The sequence below is a fragment of the Giraffa tippelskirchi genome, chromosome 6 (assembly GCF_054371585.1).
Source record: "Giraffa tippelskirchi isolate mGirTip1 chromosome 6, T2T-mGirTip1v1.2.pri, whole genome shotgun sequence".
Classification (NCBI taxonomy): Eukaryota; Metazoa; Chordata; class Mammalia; order Artiodactyla; family Giraffidae; genus Giraffa; species Giraffa tippelskirchi.
Window position 1 is genome coordinate 115,693,855 of NC_137280.1, and position 21,986 is coordinate 115,715,840.

General features: G+C 35.9%; 1 protein-coding gene and 1 long non-coding RNA gene across 6 annotated transcripts in view; one reads left to right on the forward strand and one right to left on the reverse strand.

Moving 5' to 3' along the window:
- The window catches only part of LOC145511586 (uncharacterized), a 96,231-nt gene that overhangs the window by 26,982 nt on the left and 47,263 nt on the right, over positions 1-21,986 (reverse strand). For 3 of the 5 annotated variants that reach the window (XR_014057971.1, XR_014057972.1, XR_014057973.1), the window contains one exon: positions 11,644-11,721. The exons of the other annotated variants lie outside the window; for them this stretch is intronic. This is a non-coding gene — a long non-coding RNA (uncharacterized LOC145511586). The remainder of the gene's footprint in view (positions 1-11,643; positions 11,722-21,986) is intronic. 5 annotated transcript variants of the gene reach the window in all.
- LOC145511582 (olfactory receptor 2G2-like) lies at positions 17,208-18,029 on the forward strand. The gene has a single exon (XM_081505125.1). It carries the CDS (start codon positions 17,208-17,210, stop codon positions 18,027-18,029), a length of 822 nt encoding a protein of 273 aa, XP_081361251.1.

Genomic DNA, 21,986 nt, shown 5'->3' on the forward strand with positions numbered 1-21,986 from the left:
TATGTATATACATTTTAACTTTACATCATAGTATTTAAGTTATAGAATATCAAACAGAAGAGTGAATCTCATCCAAGGACTTTGCATTCTTTTTTGGGGAGAAAAAAAGATAACATATGTTGTATGCCTTTGGGTATACAAAAGATAAGCAGAGGGGCTTCCCTGGTGCCTCAGTGGTAAAGAACCCACCTGCCAATGCAGGAGATACGGGTTCAGCCCCTGATCTAGGAAGATCCCACATGCTGTGGAGTCGCTTAATCTGTGTGGAGCAACTAAGCCTGTGCGCCACAACTATTGATCCTGTGCTCTAGAGCCCAGGAGCCACAACTCCTGAGCTCACATGCCACAACTACTAAAGCCCACACCCTATAGCCTGTGCTCCTCAACAAGAGAAGTCTGCAATGAGAAACCTGCATACCACAACTAGAGAGTAGCTCTGCTCACCACAGCTAGAGAAAAGCCCATGCAGCAACAAAGACCCAGCACAGTCAAAAGTAAATAAATAAATAAAATTTTAGAAAAAGATAAGGAAAGGTATAATTTTGTTCCTTCTTTTTTAACTAATTTCTGAATTTGTGTCATTCACAAATTATATTTCATCCTTTCTTCTGTAAGGTAAACATTTAAGATCATAAATTTTAAAGTACTGTTTAAGCTGTATTCTACATACCTTAAAACACATTTCGACAACTGTTCAGGTTGTATATACCGATTAGATATAGCCAGTTAATCATGTGGTTTAAATAGTCTATCTTCATTTTTTCCTTTAAGTGTGATAATTATTGAGAAAAAATGTGTTGAAAATATCTTAGTATGGTGGTAAATTTGTCAGTTTCCTTTCATTCTATACCATATTTAGTTATATATTTTGAAAGATGTTATTAACCTCATGCAAAGTTTAGAATTGGTACCTCTCCTTGTTATCCTTTTATATATCCTCTTTACTTAAGCTTTATTTTTTCTAATATTAATAAAGCCATATCAGTTTTGTTTTGGTTATTATTTGCATGATTCAATTATCTTTTTCTATACTTTTTCCTCTCAACTCTTCCATGTCCTTATATGTTAGATGCCTCTTTTAAATAGCTTAGCTTATAGCTAAATATTGTTTTTCTAGTCTAGTCAGTCTTTGACACTTTCTTATTTATTTATTTAAATTGAGATATAACATTGTATTAGTTTTAGATATAAAACTAATAATGATTTAATATATGTATATATAGTTAACATCCATCATCACTCATAAGTACACATTGTTTTCCCATGATAAGAACTGTTAAGATTTACTCTCTTAGCAACTTCTAAGGATACAATACAATATTGTTAACTATAGTCACAGTGCTGTTATTACCTACCCATACCTATTTGTCTTTTAACTGGAATTTTGTATGTTTTAAGCACTTTTACCCATTCCACCCTGTTATTTTTTTATTTGCAGATTTAGTACTGTTTAAGAAGATGTGTATGGATGCCGCATAAGCAAAGGGTGGACTGAAACTTATCTAGGCTGGTCAAGCAACCGTCTAGATGTTGTTGTGATTTTTTTTTTTAGATGTGATTATCATTTAAGTGGGTAAATTTTTAGTGAAGTACATAACCCTTTATGGGCTTCCCTTGTGGCGCAGCTGGTAAAGAATCTGCCTGCAATGCGGGAGACCTGGGTTCAATCCCTGGGTTTGGAAGATAACCTGGAGAAGGGAAAGGCTACTTACTCCAGTATGCTGACCTGGGGAATTCCATGGACAGTCCATGGGGTCTCAAAGAGTCAGACATGACTGAGCGACTTTCACTCACTTCACTTAACCGTTTATAATGTTGTGGGCCTCATCCAGTCAACTAAAAGCTTTAATTAAAAAAGACTGATATAAACCAAGAAAGAAAGAATTCTTCCTAAGACTGCAACATAGAAGTCTGGCCTAAATTTCCAGACTTATGTCCTACAGAATTAAGACTCAAGATGCAGCTTCAATTCTCACCTGAATTTTCAGCTGTCAGGCCCACTTAGAAATTTCAGCTTATCAATCATTACTTTTGTGTGAGCAAATTCTTTCTATGTCTCTCTATGGATAGATACATAGATAGATGATAGATAGGTAGATAGATATAGATATAGATGTATTTTTGTATTGGTCTGTCTCTGTGGAAAACTGTGCCTTGTAATCATTATCTGACAATCAAATATCTTAGGTATTTGAGCATTTAAAAATAAATCTCAGAGACTTCCCTGGTGGTCCAGTGGTTAAGAACCCACGTTGTAATGCAGGGAACATGGGTTTCATCCGTGGTTGAGGAACTTAGATCCCACACACTGCACAGCAACTAAGTTTGTGTGCCACAACAAAAGCATCTGTGCAGTGATGAAATGAAATTCATGTGAAATTCATGTGAAAGGAATTCACAACTGCTGAACAACCATGAAAAAACTTATCAAAAAAAGATACCCCACATCCAAAGACAAAGAGGAAGCCAGAATGAATCAGTAAAAGGGGTGTGGTCATAATAAAATCAAATCCCATACCCAGCAGGTAAGCAAACCACAAACTGAAAAATAATTACACCACAGAAATTATTTCACGGGAGAATTCTGAGCCCAAGTCAAATTTCCCAGGTGGAGGTCAGGGAATGGGAAGAAGAGTCCCCAGAGAATCTGGCTTTGAAGACCACTGGGGTCTGATTGCAGGACTTCCACAACACTGGAGAAAACAGAAGCTCCACTCTTGGAGGGCACACACAAAGTCTTGTGCACACTAGGACCCGGCGAGGGGGGGAAATAGTGAACCCATAAGAGACTAGGCAAGATCTGCCTGATAATATTGAAAGGTCTTCTGCAGAGTTCAGTGGTGGCTGTGGCTCACTTCAGGGATGAAGACGCTGGAATGAACAGTTCTGGGAAGTACTCATTGGAGTCAGCCCTTCCAGAAATAGCCCTTCCAGAAATAGCCATTAGCCCCACCAAACAGTCTATAGGCTCCAGTGCTTGGTCACCTCATGCCAAACAACAAAGAGGTTGGGAACACAGCCCCATCAATCAGCAGACAAGCAGATTAAAGTTTTACTGAGTGCAAGATTGACCACCAGGGGGACAATACCCAGCTCTACCCACCACTAGTCCCTTCCCTCAGAAAGCTTGAAAAAGCCTCTTAGAAAGTCTCATCCATTAGAGGGCAGACAGCAAAAGCAAGAAGAACTACAACCTTGCAACCTGCAGAAAGAAAACCATAATCACAGATTCAACAAAGTGAAGCAGAAGAGGAATATGTACCAGATGAAAGAACAAGATAAAGTCCCAGAAAAACAACTAAGTGAAGTGGAGACAGGCAAACTTTCAGGAAAAAAAAGTCAGAATAATGATAGCGAAGAAGATACAGGACCTCAGAAAAAAAATTCTTTTATTTAAAAATTAGATATATTTGACACATGGCATGCATGTTCTCACTCAGTTGTATCTGACTCTTTGCAGCCCCATGAACTGTATGTAGTCCACCAGGCTCCTCTATGCATGGAATTTTCCAGGCAAGAATACTAGAGCAGCTTGCTGTTTTCAACTTTAGGGGATCTTCCTGACCCAGAGATCAAACCTGTATCTCTTGCATCTCCTGCATTGGCAAGCAGTTTCTTTACCATTGAGAAATATTGAAGGAGTCCCAAAAGGAGGAAAAAGAGAGAAAGGGGCTGAGAATATATTAAAACATATTAGGTAAAACTTTCCCCAACCTGGGAAGAAAACAGACATCCAGGTATAGGAAGCACAGAGAATACAAAATAGAAAGTCCCAAGGGGACCACATCGAGACAAAGTATAATTAAAGTGGCAAAAATTAAACATAAAGATAGAATAATATAAGCAGCTTTCCTGTGGAAAGCAACAGGTTATGAACAAGTGAGCTCTCATTATACCATCAGCTGACTTTTCAGCAGAAACTCTGTAGGCAAAAAGATAGCAATGCTTTATACTGAAAATGATGAAAGGGAAAAACCTATAGCCAAGAATAATCCATATGGCAAGGCATTTATTCAGATGTAATAGAGAGATAAAAAATTTCACAGACAAGCAAAACTGAAAAGGTTTAGCTCCATGAGACCAGCTCTACAATAAATGTTAAATAGACATCACTAAATGGAAAAGAAAAGGCCACAATTTAGAAGTTAAAAAGCTATAAAAGAAAAAAGTCTAAGGGGAAAAAGCAGGTATACAGTAAAGGTAGTATAAACCTTTTATAAAACTAGTAGAAAGATTAAAAGACAAAAGTTATAAAATCATCTATAATAAAATTAGCTAAGGGACACACAAAGGAAAAAGATACAAATATGGGTGTCAAAAACAGTAAACATAATGGGAGAAAGTAAAAATTCAAGGTCATTAAAATGCATTTAAATAAGATATCAGAAACAAAACAGTTACATATATATGTGTATATACACACATATTTTCTATATTGCTATATATAAGCCTCATGATAATCACAAGCCAAAAATTTGCAACAGATAAAAACACAACAAAGAAAAAATCCAAACATAACATAAATTAGTCATCATATCACACAGAAGGGAAGCAAAGAAGAAGAAACACAAAAGAACTACAAAAACAATCTTGAAACAATGAGAAGAATGGCATTATGTACATATTAATACTTATCAGTAATTTATTGATTTACTTTTTTAAATTTACTTTTTATTTTACATTGAGGTATAGTTTATTTACAAGATTACATTAGTTTCAGGTGTACAGCAAAGTGATTCAGTTCCACATATACATATATCCATTTTTTCAGACTATTGTCTTGAATAATCCTTAATATTTTTTTCCTGAATAATAGGTTATTACAAAATATTGAGTAGAGTTCCCTGTGCTATACCTTAATCTTGCTGATTATCTATTTTTTATATTTTAAGGTATACATGTTATTCCTAAGTTATCCTGCCTTTCCACCTTTCTCCTTTGGTAACCGTAAGTTTATTTTGAAGTCTGTGAGTCTGTTTCTGTTTTGTAAATAAGTTTTTTTTAATCACATTCTTTTTAGTTTCTGCATGTAAATGACATCACATGATATTTGTCTTTCTCTGTTTGACTTATTTCATTTAGTATGCTAATCTCCAGATCCATTATGTTGTTGTAAATGACATTATTTCATTTTTTTAATGGCTGAGTAATATTACATTGGATATGTGTACCATGTGGACATTCAGGTTGCTTTTATACATTGACTACCGTAAATAGTGCTGAACATTGGGGTGCATGTATCTTTTGGAATTATGGTTTTTTCTAGACATATGCCCGGAATTGGAATGCTGGATCATATGGTAGTTTTAGTTTTAGTTTTTTAAGGAATATTCATAGTATTCTCCATAGTGGTTGTACCAATTTACATTCTCACTAACAAGGTAAGAGGGTTCTCTTTTTCTCCACACCCTTTCCAGCATTTATTGTTTGTAGACATTAATGATGATGACCATTCTGACTGCTATGAGGTGATACCCCATTGTTGTCTTGACATGCATTTTTCTAGTAATTAGCAATGTTGAGCATCTTTTCACATGCTTTTTTGTCGCCTGTATGTCTTCTTTGGAGAAATGTCTATTTAGATATTTTACCTATTTGTTGATTGAGTATTTTTTTTTTATTTTGAGCTTCATGAGCTGTTTGTATATTTTGGAGATTAATCCCTTGTCCGTCACTTTGTTTGCAAACATTTTTTACCATTCTATGGATTGTCTTTTTGTTTTGTTTATGGTTTACCTTGCTGTATAAAAGCTTTTAATTTTAATTAGGTCACATTTATGTATTTTTGTTCTTATTTTCATTACTCTAGGATGTGGATCTGAAGAGATCTTGCAGCAATTTATTTCAAAGAGTGTTCTACCTCTGTTTTCTTCTAAAAGTTTTATAGTATACACACTTTCATTTGGGCCGTTAATCCATTTTGAGTTTGTTTTTGTGTATGGTGTTAGAGAATGTTCTAATTTCATTCTTTTACATGAAGCTGTCCAGGTTTCCCAGCACCACTCAGAAAGAGACTATTTTTTCCACTGTATTTTCTTGCCTTTGTTGTATATCATTGACCATAGGTGTGTGTTGGTTTATTTCTGAGCTTTCTATTGAGCTCCACTGATCAATATGTCTTTTTTTTTTTTTTGCCACTACTATACTGTTTTGATGACTGCAGCTTTGTTGTAATAGTATAGTCTGAAATCACAAAAATTATTTCCTCCAACTTGACTTCTTTATTCTCAAGATTGCTTTGGTATTTGGGATCTTTTGTGTCTCCATACAAATTTAAAAAAAGTTTATTCTATTTTTGTGAAAAATGCCATTGGCAATTTAATAGGACTTCACTGAATCTGCTTTGGGATAATATTTTCATAATGTTGATTCTTCCAATTCAAGAATATGGTACATCTTTAACATCTGTTTGTTTAATCTGCATTTACTTTCATCAGCATCTTACAGATTTAAGAGTACAGATCTTTTGTTTTCTTAGGTCAGTTTTTTCCTAGGATTCTTATTCTTTTTGATGTGATATTAACTAGAATTTCTTCCTTAGTTTCTCTTTCTGAATTTTCATTGTTAGTGTATAGAAAAGCAACAGATTTCCATGTATTAATTTTATATCCTGTGACTTTACCAAATTCATTGATGAGCTGTAGTAGTGTTCTGGTAGCATTTTTATTTTTTTCTATGTACAGTATCATGTCACCTGCAAACAACGACAGCATTACTTCTTTTCCAATATGAATTCCTCTTATTAATATTTTTTGTCTCTGATTGCCATGGCTAGGAATTCCAAAACTATATTGAATAAAAGTGGTAAGGGTGGACATACTTGTTTTGTTCCAGATCTTAGAGGAAATGCTTACAGCTTTTCCCTGTTGAGTGTGATGTTAGCTATGGTTTGTCATATACGGTTTTTATTATGTTGTGGTATGTTCCCTTTACGCTCACTATTCAAATCCCTTATGATTATTCAGTAGAAGTGACAAATAGATTCAAGGGATTAGACCTGATAGACAGAGTGCCTGAAGAACTATGGACAGAAGTTTATAATATTGTACAGGAAGCTGTGATCAAAACCATCCCTAAGAAAAAGAAATGCAAAAAGGCAAAATGATTGTCTGAGGGGGTCTTACAAATAGCTGAGAAAGGAAGACACGTGAAAGGTAAATGAGAAAAGGAAAGATATAGCCAACTGAATGCAGAGTTCCAAAGAATATTAAGGAGAGATAAGAAAGCCTTCCTAAGTGAACAATGCAAAGAAATAGAGGGAAAAAATAGAATGGGAAAGACTAGAGATTTCTACAAGAAAATTAGAGATACCAAGAGAATAGTTCATACAAAGATGGGCACAACAAAGGACAGAAATTGTATGGACCCAACAGAAGCAGAAGATATTAAGAAGAGGTGGCAAGAATACTATGCAGAAGAACTATGCAAAGAACAGAAGAACTATGCAAAAAAGATCTTCATGACCCAGATAATCACAATGGTATGATCATTCACCTAGAGCCAGACATCCTGGAATGTGAAGCCAAGTGGGCCTTAGGAAGTATCACTACAAACAAAGCTAGTGGAGGTGATGGAATTCCAGCTGAGCTATTTCTAATCCTAAGAGATGATGCTGTGAAAGTGCTGCACTCAATTTGCCAGCAAATCTGGAAAACTCACCAGTGGTCACAGGACTGGAAAAGGTTAGCTTTCACTCCAATCCCAAAGAAAGGCAATGCCAAATGTTGCTCAAACAAGATTGAGAGCTATAAACTTTCAGTTGCAGAATAAATTAATCACATGTATGAAATGCACAGTGTGTGAAATATAGTCAATAATTATATAATACCTTTTTTGGTGACAGATTGTAACAAAACTTATAGTGGTGATCATTTTGAAATGTATAGAAATATTGAATAGAACTGGACATGGAGCAACAAACTGGTTCCAAATTGGGAAAGGAGTACATCGAGGCTGTATATTGTTACCCTGCTTATTTAACTTCTATGCAGAGTACATCACGAGAAATGCTGGGCTCGATGAAGCACAAGCTGGAATCAAGATTTCCATGAAAAATATAGATAACAATAACCTCAGATACGTAGATGACATCACCCTTATGGTAGAAAGTGAAGAAGAACTAAAAAGCCTCTTGATGAAAGTGAAAGAGAAGAGTGAAACAGTTCGCTTAAAACTCAACATTCAGAAAATTAAGGTCATGGCAACTGGTCCCATCACTTCGTGGCATATAGATGGGGAAACAGTGGAAACAGTGGCTGACTTTATTTTGGGGGGCTCCAAAATCACTGCAGATGGTGACTGCAGCCATGAAATTAAAAGACTCTTGCTTCTTGGAAGAAAAGCTATGACCAACCTAGACAGCATATTAAAAAGCAGAAATATTACTTTGCCAACAAAGGTCATCGAGTCAAAGCTATGGTTTTTCCAGTAATCATGTATGGGTGTGAGTTGGACTATAAAGAAAGCTGAGCTCTGAAGAATTGATGTTTTTGAACTGTGGTGTTAGAGAAGACTCTTGAGAGTTCCTTGGACTGCAAGAAGATCCAACCAGTCCATCCTAAAGGGAATCAGTCTTGAATATTCATTGGAAGGACTGATGCTGAAGCTGAAACTCCAATACTTTGGCCACGTGATGTGAAGAACTGACTCATTTGAAAAGACCCTGATGCTGGGAAAGATTGAAGGTGGGAGGAGAAGGGGACAACTGAGAATGAGATGGTTGGATGGTCTCCGACTCAATGGACATGAGTTTAAGTAGGCCCCCAGAGTTGGTAATGGACAGGAAAGCCTGATGTGCTGTAGTCCATGGGGTCGCAAAGAGTTGGACACGACTGAGCGACTGAAATGAACTGAATTGTGTTGTCTAACAGGAACTAATGTAGAATTGTAGGTCATTTCTACTTCAAAGTAAATTTAAAAAAAATACTTGTAGAAAAGAATATCAGTTTTGTGATTGCCAGAGGCAGAGAGTATTGTGAAACGGAACTGAATCTAGGTAGTCAAAATGTATGAACTTCCTGTTACAAGGTAAATAAATAGTGGGATGTAATGTACAACATAATTGAATCACAGTGCTGCATGTTATATATGAAAGCTGTTAAGAGAATAAATCCTAAGAAATCTCATCACAAGGAAAAAAAATTTCTATTTCTTATATTTGTATGTATATGAGATGAAGAATGTTCACTAAACTTATAATGATAATCATTTCATGATATGTAATTCAAATCATTCTACTCTACACCTTAAACTTATACTATAGTGCTGGATGTCAATTATATTTCAATTACATAGGAAGAAAACAAACAAAATAATTTAAGGTGACAGCAAAACACATGACACAAAACTGTATGGTTTGCTAGTAGACTGTAGGTTTCCTATAGCTTAAATTATACCAGTAACTGTAAGCTGTTAACTAGCAACAATTTTGATTTATTTTTTGTATTAATTGAAATCTGTGATACTTATATTTAAAGTAAAGCCATGGATTAAAATATAGGTTTAAATATATATAAAACTTTCCAAAGCAGAAGCCTTCAGGCTCACATACTCAGTAATTAATTCTATCGAATCTTTAAAGAATAAATGGTAGTCATTATCTCCAGAGATACTATTGAAATTTTCTAGGCTATTAAGAATGTTTCAAATGACAAAAAAAATATGACTTTAGGGATTACAATGAATTGTTCTCCTTGGCCATCTTCTATTAATAAGTATTTCCTGGTGGGGCATAGTATCCCAGAGGACAAATGTATGACCTCTCTCTGTAGTATGAAAGCATCCACACTTCAGGAAAATTGACAACTTCTTAATAAATTGTGTCTATTCTCTGAACACCACGTGAGGCAGAACATCTTTACATACTCCAAAGGTTGTGCTACACTAAATATGCATTATTCTTAAGATAACATGCTTTTTAAATAGCTAATATTTCCTCAAAATTTAAATGTTACATCTGGAAGGATAACTGCTAAATATGTTTCATAGAATTCTGTTTGAACTATCATGCTGACCAAATAAGAATGCCCATGGTTTAAGAGCTGGATTAAGTGAGGGAGTTCATTTAATTGCTACCAAATTATAATAATAAGTTTATTACTTCAGAGAGATTTCTAAAGCATTTATAGTAGCTTCTTTTAAGAGTCATAAATTTGGTTATAGTCTGTTGACTTAAAAATCTTTTTAAAATTAAACTTAAAAAGTATTTTAATTTTTCTTTAAAGCATAGAGATATTTTAATTTTTATTCCTTTTTACAGAGGTGGCAACAGAAACATACAGAGATGAAACCATGACTTCAAAGATCTTTAATGAGTTGGCAGCAGATAATTTTGGACGAATGTCACCACTAAGCAGGGAAAAGGTAACTGGGTAATGCATTTCTAAAGAAGAGATGTCAATGAGTTTGTAAGAGATTGACTACTGTGTGGCTTCCAAAAGTTCATTGGTTTGGTGTATTCATGAAAATACAGAGTTCTTTCCCTGCTTTGTGGGCTTAAAATGTTACATTTTAAGTTATATTTCCTCAATAGTTGATACTCAGCATTAAAATTATATAGCAGCAAACTCTTCCTCTCCTGGACAATACTTAAATTGGGGTTATAATAAGAATTAAATTAGTGTAACCCAGCCCTTTCACAGTTCAATGTTTCTCCATTCTTTCATTTCACTTCAAGGAAAAGGGAAAATTAGTAACAGGGGGAAAATGACCTACTAAGATCAAACCAAATGAGTAATGCAGGAATGGTGCAGGTCTCCTATGATAGAACGGTCAGCTATGAACTCCACACTAGGCATCTCAGAAGCAATTATACACAAAGCCTTTATATCAGCAACTTTATGGGTAAGTTTTGTAAGATTTTTCCAATACCCTTTACTCTCATAAGCAACATTTAAACATTTCACAATATCTAATCAGATAACCCCAATACACATTGATTGCAGTAAGCTATGCTTAGATCTACTGGTTTAGGGTTCACTCTATTGAACAATAGAAAATCTGTACTGCTACCTCTTTCCCCACACTCATGTGTGGTGTGTACTTCTGAACCAGAAAATATCACCATAAGATTAAACTCCAAACATTGGCTTCATTCATGCCCGGTTTTGCTCATCTGACTAACTGAATACCTCTAGCTCCAAAAGCTGCAAAGATGTATCATATCTGCCAATTTCCCCACGATTGTATCTCTTTTACTCCTTATCTTCTTTCCCAGTGTTACTCTCTGTCTCTATTATTTGCCAGAATGCCACCTGCCACTGAGTCTGTCTATATGTTCTTATTAAATTTTCCTTCCTCTCTTCACCTCAGAGCAGAACGTGCAGATATGTAGATATGAAATAGGTTTTGGTACCATTGTGACACTGCTTCCTATCTGTGGTCTTGAAGTGTTTGAATGTAAATATCTGAGAGCTCTCCAAGGTATTAGCATAGCCTGGAAGGCTTGAAGCTAAAACTTAAAACAGGGCAGTTTTCACCAAAATAAATCTCTTAGCAGAAAGCAAAGTACTATGAATGAGACACTAAAGAGATGACTTAGAAGGTAGTGGTGGTTGCATAGCCATTACACGTATGTCCATTTCTTGCATCTTAGCAAGAACTCAGGAGGCCAGCACAGTGTGAGGAGTTTGGGAGTACAAATACCTGGGCTCAGATTCTGGCTTTGCCACTGAAGTCTTCTTGAACATGTTACTTCTCCACTCTCAGCATCAATTTTCTCATCTTTGTTGATAAGAATAGTAAAAACCATTAGTCTCATAGAGAGAATTAAACAGGTTCACAGAATGCACATATTCAGAACAAAGTTTAGTATATGATGAGCCCTCTGTCTCATTCATTATGTACTCATGATTGAATTACTGACTTTCAGTGATATTTATAAAACATATTTTAATTCCTCATGTCAATATATCTTAGATGCATGGAAAAAACTGATGGTAATATCCTAACTTTATATATAAAGACACTTAGTTCTAGGGACATAAAACCATTTCCCAAACTTAGCCAGGTAGTCAGTGATCACCCTTAGAGCAAATGCCAAATCTCATGTTTTATCTAGTGAATTCCTAGGCAACTACACAGATTGCAGTCCTGTCCTGGCATCCTCTCAGAATCTATGCAACATAAACAGCCAAGACACTCTTCTCTGTTTCAAAAATGGTAAGAGCAGGCAGAAACTTTCTGCAGCAAAGTATTGAGACCAGGTCATGCATTTTCTTTTGCAAGTGAGAAGCAGCTTCCAAACTCAACTATGAGAGGTGCGGTTCTCTGTATATCATGTAACAAACATTTGTAGATAAATAGAAAACCCATTTGTGATTCTCTTATCAGAATGGCCTGTTCAGTAGTACCATGAGATAAATTTGTTTTTATTTTCAAAGACATGAATTGGATCACAGACAGTGGAAAGTAAAAGTAGAGATCAGCAGACATTTACCTTTTCCTTCTTGCTGTTTTAGATCCCATTTCTATCACCTAGCCTCTGCTGAAGTCTTCAGAATAATTTTTTGACATTTCTATTCATAAAATTACCCACATGGTTGTCATAGTTTGTAGAAATGCTGTATGGACTTCTAGTACCTAAACAGACTAAGATCAATCAACAGCTGGTTGCAGCTTCTCTATCCCTCTGCTCTCTCCAGCTCTTGCACTTTAAGCTCCAGGCAATAATTTTCAGCTGTTACTGATGATACCAGGTTATTTCAAGTCTGTTTTTTTTTTTTTTAACTCATCAGACTACTGCTGCTTCTTGAAATGAACTTGTGCAACTCAACAGCACTCTATAAACTTAAAAGCTCAACTCAAATACACTTTCTGAAATCGTTCTTTCATCTCTATTTTTTCTCCCCTCTGTTAGTTATTGTAGAATGGAATAAGATTTGCTAAGCAATTGTACCTAAAACTTCTCATTGTGCTTACTTCTTGAGTACGCTTGTGCTTCTACTAGCCAACAAAATTTTTGATACAAAATTCGTGCTTTTTAAAATTTCATATTCCCCTTATATAGCATAGAATGTAGTATATATACAATAAATTTTGGTGGATACATTAGCTGATATAATGTCCAAGAGAAATAGTTAATTTGTAGTTATTCACCTAACATGTATAAATACTTTAATACATGCTGTTAAAGGATAAGAAAACTGGTCCTCAATGTGTTTATGACTGAATAGAGAAGAGTATAAAAATTAAGTATATATAGATTTGATATTGATGAAAAAGAGATGAAAACCTCAATCTTCCCTCATTCTAAGTTGTTTTGTTTTCAAGGCAGATGGAAAATCTCTGATCAATAGACCAGGTATCATGGGATAATTGATGATATTACACACTGGTATTGTCTATTTTAGCCCCTTCCCTTTATTACAAAGTCTTCTTTCTGAATATTCAGATCTTTTTCTTTGTCATTTATTATATTATAATGTAATATTTGAATATGTATTGTAAATTCATTATTCTAGATCTTCTGTCTTTTATTTCATAAATGATGAAGCATAATATACAATTATATATATAATGGAATAAATTAAAAAATTTATTACTACATAAATATGCAAAAATATTTCATATATTAAATGATAAAAGATAAATATATTATTAGATAAGCCACAAGCTCTTCTTTTAAAATTTTATTTGAAAGTGAAAGTGTTAGTTGCTCAGTCATGTTTGACTCTTTGTAACCCTGTGGACAATAGCCTCTGTCCATGGAATACTCCAGGCAAGAATACTGGAGTGGGTTGCCATTCCAATCTTCAGGCGATCTTTCCAACCCAGGGATCAAACCTGGATCTCCCATGTAGGAGGCAGATTGTTTACCATCTGAGCCACCAGGGAAGCCCAAGTTTTACTTATACATATTTATATATTCATTTTGACTTCACAATCATTTTTTGGAAACCATGCTAGATATGAAGGACATCAAGATAATAGACATCACATTCAATACTCTTTAATGCTAATAATGTATAAGTATAGAAATACAGTGTTGTAGAAATGAATTGCAAAAGTGACTTCTGTAAAGATTCACCAAAATGTTGATTACATTGAGAGGGATGGGATAGGGAGGGAGATGGGAGGCGGGTTCAGGATGAGGAACACATGTAAACCCATGGTGGATTCATATCAATGTATGGCAAAACCCACTACAATACTGTAAAGTAATTAGCCTCCAACTAAAATAAATAAATTAATTAAAAAAATTGAGTCTTAAAGGATGTAAAAATATCTAAGCAGGTGTAGTATGAGTGAATACTATTAAAAACAGTATGCAGTAAAACTTAACAATGGAAAACCACATTCTAAGTTTGGAGAACTGAAAGTGTTTCCTTCTGAGGCTTGGAAGGAGGTGTCAAAAGCCACCACATTTGGCTTAGGCATGATTATTGAGGGGCTAGTAAACTACATGAAGGACTTCTGACCTTGCGTTTTAACACTCTCACCCACACATGAAATACAATATTTATTCACATCTTTATCCCCAACCAAAGCAGTGCCATTCTAGATCCACTATCTCAAACAGTCTTTACATTATTCCTGTAAATTAGAACTATTCATCATCTCCATGTTGCAGTCAAGCAAACCAAAGCCCAGTGATATCTAGAGATTTATCCAAGATATACAACTAAGATGTGAAAGACCAGGACTTAAACCTTTCCTGCCTCTGAAATCCTTGACTTTTCATCATGCTCTATAGACTTCCATTAACACAAGGAGAGGCAATGATTGCATGTGTGTCTAAGTACAATAAATATGAATTTGGTGGTGTCTTGGTGGATTTTAATGACATAAAAGAGAAATTTTGAAAACTTGTGCTAAGACAACATACTTAGTGGTAAAAGAGATATAGTTTAAAAAATCAAAAACTTGACAGGATTGTTTTTAAATAAAAACTTCAGGACAAAAATTTAAGGTCTAGCTGCATTTGTATTTTAAAAGAGACTTGGGGAGTGATAATGATTAATTTGCCATAAATTCTTCAAACATCCAGAGTTTTGACACTTGGCTGGGGATAGTGCTTATATTCATTTAGCTGTCCTAATCATATTATTATGCAATTGCCATAGTCACAAAAGTTATATATATGATTTATGTGTTTATATAGGATCTTAATTATGAATAGGTGTCAAATGAGTAGCTGGTAACAATGTGTCATAGGTTGGGTGGGACTCTAGGTCAAAGTCTTTACGACAAGAAGGGCATCAAAACAGTGGTTTTTAATTTTGTTCTTGAACATTGTAGAAATGATCAGTCTGATTTTTCCAGGAATCAACTGACTTGGAACTGAATTGATGCACACTGTTCTTAACTACTCAATCTTCTTATTGCATTATGTGCAAAACTTCAATAATTTTAACTTCTTCCTATTCATTGGCTCATTATCCCAATGGTACTTAAATCCTAATAATTTTTACTTTGTTCTCTGAAGCATTTCTTGCATTCTATTGATATCAACTTCACTGTCTCTAATTGTGATTGTCTACACTGTTATGTTATGGACTTCCGAGGTAACGCTAGTGGTAAAGAACCCACCTGCCAATGCAGGAGACTCAAGAAATGTAGATTTGATCCCTGGGTCAGGAAGATCCCCTGGAGGAGGGCGTGGCAACCCACTCCAGTTTTTTTGTCTGGAAAATCCCATGGACAGAGGAGCCTGGTGGGCTATAGTCCATAAGGTCACAAAGAGTTGGACACTACTGAAGTGACTTAGCATGACACGGTTATTATTAGCTGCCTACCTAGTTTCTGGACTGGGCTACCTTCTGTTTTAAATGATTCTACACTGTGCAGGTATATTTATCTTGCAAAGGAAAATTTAAAGCAAACCAAAACCCTCCTACAAAGCCTAGGCTATGCAGATAATGTGTATTGATATTGGTATCCTTGAAAAAGTGACTCAAATTTGCCTTGTATCCTATTCTGTTATGTGGCATAGTCAATAAGTAATAATCATGTTCAGATTTAGTTACTTTTTTCTATGACATCCTATAATGTACTCTTCATTTCTATATTCATTTCTTTTTAAAAAATAATTTTATTTATTTTTGGCTATGTTCAGTCTTTGTTACTGTGTGAGCTTTACTCTAGTTACGGGGAGTGGGGGCTATTCTCTAGTTGCAGCATCATGTGGGCTCAGTAGTTGCGGCTCCTGGGTGCTAGAGCACAGGCTCAACAGTTGTGGCGCATGGGCTCAGTTGCTCCATGGCATGTGGGATTATCCTGGATCAGGGATGGAATCCATATCTCCTGTATTGGCAGGCAGATTTTTTACCACTGAGTCACTAGGGAAACCCTCTATGTTTATATCTTACCATCAGGACATGTTTTCTTCTTTAATTGTTCTCATCTTTTTGAGAGCACAGTTAACTCAATCTAAGCCTTGTCCTCTATAGATTCTTCTCCCTACTCTACATTCTCATAAATGCACTGCTTACACAGATAATAAGATGCACATTCTCACATGTTTCATCACGGCCCTACCTTACTTAATCTATTTGGTAGATTCTGAGAATGCACATTGATGTTTATGATTCCTACATTTCCTACAAAATTCCATTACTTTTATATTGAAAAAAAATGGTATTGATGAAAAGGTGTTGAGAATTTCAACCTTGATGCATTTTAAAACTTTTGTTTTATCCTCAAGATAAATGGAAAACCTATAATCAACAGATCAGGCATGCCACTTCACAAGATAACCAATGATATCACACTCCAGTATCCTCTACTTTGGCCCTTTCTTTTTACTTATATCCGAAGTCTTATTTCTCAATATCTAGATCTTAATTCCCTGGTGGCTCAGATGGTAAAAGCGTCTGCCTACAATGCGGGAGACCCAGGATCGATTCCTGGGTCGGGGAGATCCCCTGGAGAAGGAAATGGCAATCCACTCCACTCCAGTACTCTTGCCTGGAAAATCCCATGAACAGAGGAGCCTGGTAGGCTATAGTTCATGGGGTTGCACAGAGTCGGACAGGACTGAGCGACTTAATTTTCTTTCTTTCTTTCTAGATCTTAGTTACCAAGGGAATTGCTATAAAATTCTTTGAGTTTCTGTTTAATGTGACTTCATTACTCTGGAGTGAATAATCAAAGCAAGAGTAACGCAGTGGACCAATGACAGCAGACGCCTTGGGTTCATCCTGGTAGGGTTTTCTGACCGACCTCAATTAGAGCTCATTCTCTTTGGAGTAATCTTGTTTCTTTACTTCATGACGCTCCTCGGCAACTCTACCATCATCCTCGTATCCCTCTTGGACTCTAAACTCCATAATCCCATGTACTTTTTCCTCTCCCATCTCTCCTTCCTGGACCTCTGCTTCACCAGCAGTATTATTCCTCAGCTTTTAGTCAACCTGGGGAGTTCAGATAAGTCTATCACATATGGTGGCTGTGTGGTTCAGCTCTACGTCTCCCTTGCCCTGGGATCCACGGAGTGTGTCCTTCTGGCTGTAATGTCCTATGACCGCTATGTTGCAGTCTGCCGTCCTCTACATTATGCCTTTGTCATGCACCCTCGGGTCTGTAACATCCTGGCCTCTATGGCGTGGCTCAGTGGGGTGACGACCACCCTTATACAGTCTACCCTCACCCTAAAACTCCCCTTTTGTGGGAATTGCAAAGTGGATCATTTCTTCTGTGAAGTTCCTGCGCTCATCAAGTTGGCTTGTGTGGACACCACTTTCAACCAGGCAGAGCTCTTTGTGGCTAGTGTCTTATTCTTGGTGGTGCCATTGTCACTCATTTTGATGTCCTATGGGAACATTGCTCAAGCAGTTCTGAAGATAAAGTCAGCCATTGGACAACGTAAAGCATTTAGGACCTGCTCCTCCCACCTGATGGTTGTCATCATCTTCTATGGAACCATTATCTTCATGTATCTGCAGCCAGCCAAGAGTAGATCCAAGGACCAGGGAAAGTTTGTGTCCCTCTTCTACACTGTGGTGACGCCCATGCTTAACCCCCTTATTTATACCCTGAGAAATAAAGAAGTCAAAGCAGCACTGAAAAAAATTCTAGGGAAAACTTTATGATTTAGTGAGGCATGATTGTCAAAAGATATTTTAAAAAGCATTACTAGGGCAGTAATTCAATGGATGATGACTCAACAAATAATTCAGTTATGTTCATAACCCTGTAAGTAAGTTTCCATAGAAAAACTTTAAACAGAGCTTGAAATTCTAAGTTGGACGAACTTGAGTTTGAATGCCCATTTCATGACAGAACAGCTGGGTGACCTGAACAATTTGCATAACCTTTACATCAGCTATAAATATAAGCTGGAATGAATGATAATGAGCAGCTTAAATTAAAATTAGATTATTCTAGGTATTTTATTTCTTATAAAGCTTATTCATAAATTTATTTATTAGTCATAACTACATGGGTATTATACTTTTTCTTTTGCATGGTTTGAAATATTTTGACCAATTACTCATGTCAGAAAGAACAAATCCTAAACATCCACAGTATTGTTCTTTCAGCTAACCATGGATTCCTGAACCCCTCAGGTTGTGATCCCATTATACACCAAGCTCATTATTGCTGTGCTTTCTTCCTGTTTGACAATTTTCTTACTTTTTAGTGTTTCTCTCCCTAGTAGATTTTTAAGAATGGCAACTATGCTATGACTGGATCAAAGTTTAAAGTAAAATCTGTACAAAGGTGACTCCCAGATTTGTGCTTCAATATAGATATTTACTGTCTATATTTTCATGTTCAATTATGTATTTCACTTCTACACCTGAGTATATTAAAATAACCTCAGAATTAGTACATCAAAACTAAGTCAAAAGCTCTCTGGTTTTTTGGTTATTTTTTTTTTTTACTATTCTCAATATCACAAAATGGAACATACATCATCCCAGCTCTGTCTCCTATTTCATTTGCTGTTTGTAACTTATATACAATCTTGTGGATTTTACCTTTGAGTTATCTCTCTAATCTATCCACTTCTTTCCATTTTAATTTTCTACCACAAGCTTACTTCTAAGATGGCCTCCTTACTAGGCAGAAGATATTTATTTAATGAACAAATCATGTTTTCCATTATGTATGTTACTAGATACATGCAATTTTTAACTCCTCATGAAGCTTGTATTTGTCTTATCTCCTTTATGAAGTACATTTGTTTATTAACAACTATGCAGGCATTGAGGACATAGATGTGAACAGAACAGCATCCACACTTGTAAAGGGTTTATATGCTAATTGTCCAACTCAGTCAATTGATAGATTTTCACTGTGTGATGGTATCTCTTGTCAAACAATAGAAGTCAATGTTAGAGGGAGAAAAACCTCACTTTCATCAAATTGATTGTAAAATCAAATCTATCTCAATGTAATATTAATGGCTACATGTTTTTATTTTATTTGGATTTTTGGTATTAAGCTGATACGGTTGCAAAGCAACATTATCTAGTCAGCAGCACCTCACTTTGAAGAAGGAAGAATGAGTTTATACTGTTATTTGCTAAATCACAACTATTTTAATATGTGTGTAAGAAAGGAAAGAACTCATGGGTGAATTTTAAAGGGTCTGACAGCTTATAATAGACAAATAGTCTTCAAGTGGTATGTTTTTGGTGACAGAGAGGACATTTTTCTTAAAAATGATTAGAAGACTTACATGATATATGCACAGACATAGCAAGATGTAACTGGAAATAGAATGTTTTCCACTATATTGAGGAGGGTGCAAGCAACTCTGAAATCTAAGTAAACTGGCGCTTAATAATAGAAAAATGAAAAGGAAAACAAGCTTATGCAGCGTAAGTCCTGACAGGTTTTTTTTTTTTTGGTAACATAAATGTCTGACTTAAGGTTTGATTGCTGAGGCACCCATTTCAGTGGTGAATCCACTTCACAGATGGTAATCTCTGACAAATTGTTGGCCACCTGATTTGATAAAGAGACAGGCCACCTCCACCCAATAAGGCTCTTTTGTTTTAGAGATCATAGGTCACTTCAACAACTGACCTTTTGAGCTAATGAGGACTTTTTCCTCTTTTGGCTTTCTTTCTTTCTTTGAAGTATAGTTGATTTACAATGTCATGTTAGTTTCAGGTGTACAGCATACTAATTCAATATATATATGTATGTATTTATTTGAATATTTCTGTTTTATAAATAAATTCATGTGTATCCTTTTTTTTCAGATTTCACATGTAAGCGATATCATATATTTGTCTTTGTCTGGTTTGGGCACTTTAAATTTCTGCTCTTGTGTTTTAAGTTCACCTACAAAGAACGAACTTAAGAAATCCTAGGTTTCTACCCACGATTTCAATAAAGTCAGAACCCCAAGCCTGCTACTCTTCTCCCCAACCCCATGTGGCCCCATAGGTGCTGGGTAATTGTTAAATCTTGTAAATTATAAAGCTTTATTTTTCAAAGTTTCCTGAAGGTTATTGCTGAAGGGTGTTTTGCAACTATATAAGAACTACAATTGTGTCCAGCCACAACATTGATTACTGATAGTCTGACATCAGCAAAAAACAGCTTAATAGGCAGGATGTAGAATTTGGAGATTGTTGGTAAGCATGATCAGACTTAGACAATCAAGGAAAAATGGGGACTCTTTGGTTTTGAATAAAAACAAAGCAGCAATTAATTTTTCTTCAACAGAACAACTAAAGTATTATATGAATAGAGAAGAAAAATAAGAATAGAATTATTAATTTGTCTGCTCAAAAATGTAAAGTGGCATTACACAAGAGTGAAAACAGAGCAGTGTAATAATGCTTGACATTTGCTGTTTAATTGCAACTCATTCTATAGCCACCTCGATATTGTGGGCCAATTACTTAAGAGATCTCTTCTTGAGGTTATTTTTCTGAGTTGCTGTAATTTTTCTGAATTCTCTGTAACTGCCAAATTAGTATTTTTCTATTGTCCATGCAAGCATTATGAAAGGGTTCAGTTCAGTCACTCAGTCGTGTCCGACTCTTTGCAACCCCATGCACCACAGCACGCCAGGCCTCCCTGTCCATCACCAATTCCCGGAGTCCACCCAAACCCATGTTCATTGAGTCGGTGATGCCATCCAATTACCTCATACTCTGTTGTCCCCTTCTCCTCCTGTGCTCAATCTTTCCCAGCATCAGGATCTTTTCAAATGAGTCAGCTCTTCACATCAGATGGCCAAAGTATTGGAGTTTCAGCTTCAATATCAGTCCTTCCAATGAACAACCAGGACTGATCTCCTTTAGGATGGACCAGTTGGATCTCCTTGCAGTCCAAGGGACTCTCAAGAGTCTTCTCCAACACCACAGTTCAAAAGCATCAATTCTTCGGTGCTCAGCTTTCTTTATAGTCCAACTCTCACATCCGTACATGACCACTGGAAAAACCATAGCCTTGACTAGACGGACCTTTGTTGGCAAAGTAATGTCTCTGCTTTTTAATATACTGTCTGAGGTTGGTCATAACTTTCCTTCCAAGGAGTAAGCGTGTTTTAATTTCATGGCTGCAATCACCATCTGCACTGATTTTGGAGTCCAGAAAAATAAAGTCAGCCACTGTTTCCCCATTTATTTGCCATGAAGTGAAGGGACCAGAAGCCATGATCTTAATTTTCTGAATGTTGAGCTTTAAGCCAACTTTTTCACTCTCCTCTTTCACTTTCATCAAGAGGCTCTTTAGTTCTTCACTTTCTGCCATAAAGGTGGTGTAATCTGCATATCTGAGGTTATTGATATTTCTCCCGGCAATCTTGATTCCAGCTTGTGCTTCATCCAGCCCAGTGTTTCTCATGATGTACTCTGCATATAATTTAAATAAGCAGGGTGACAATATACAGCCTTGATGTACTCCTTTTCCTATTTGGAACCAGTCTGTTCCATGTTCAGTTCTAACTGTTGCTTCCTGATACAGATCTCTCAAGAGGCAGGTCAGGTGGTCTGGTATTCCCATCTCTTTAAGAATTTTCCACAGTTTATTGTGATCCACACAGTCAAAGGCTTTGGCATAGTCAATAAAGCAGAAGTAGA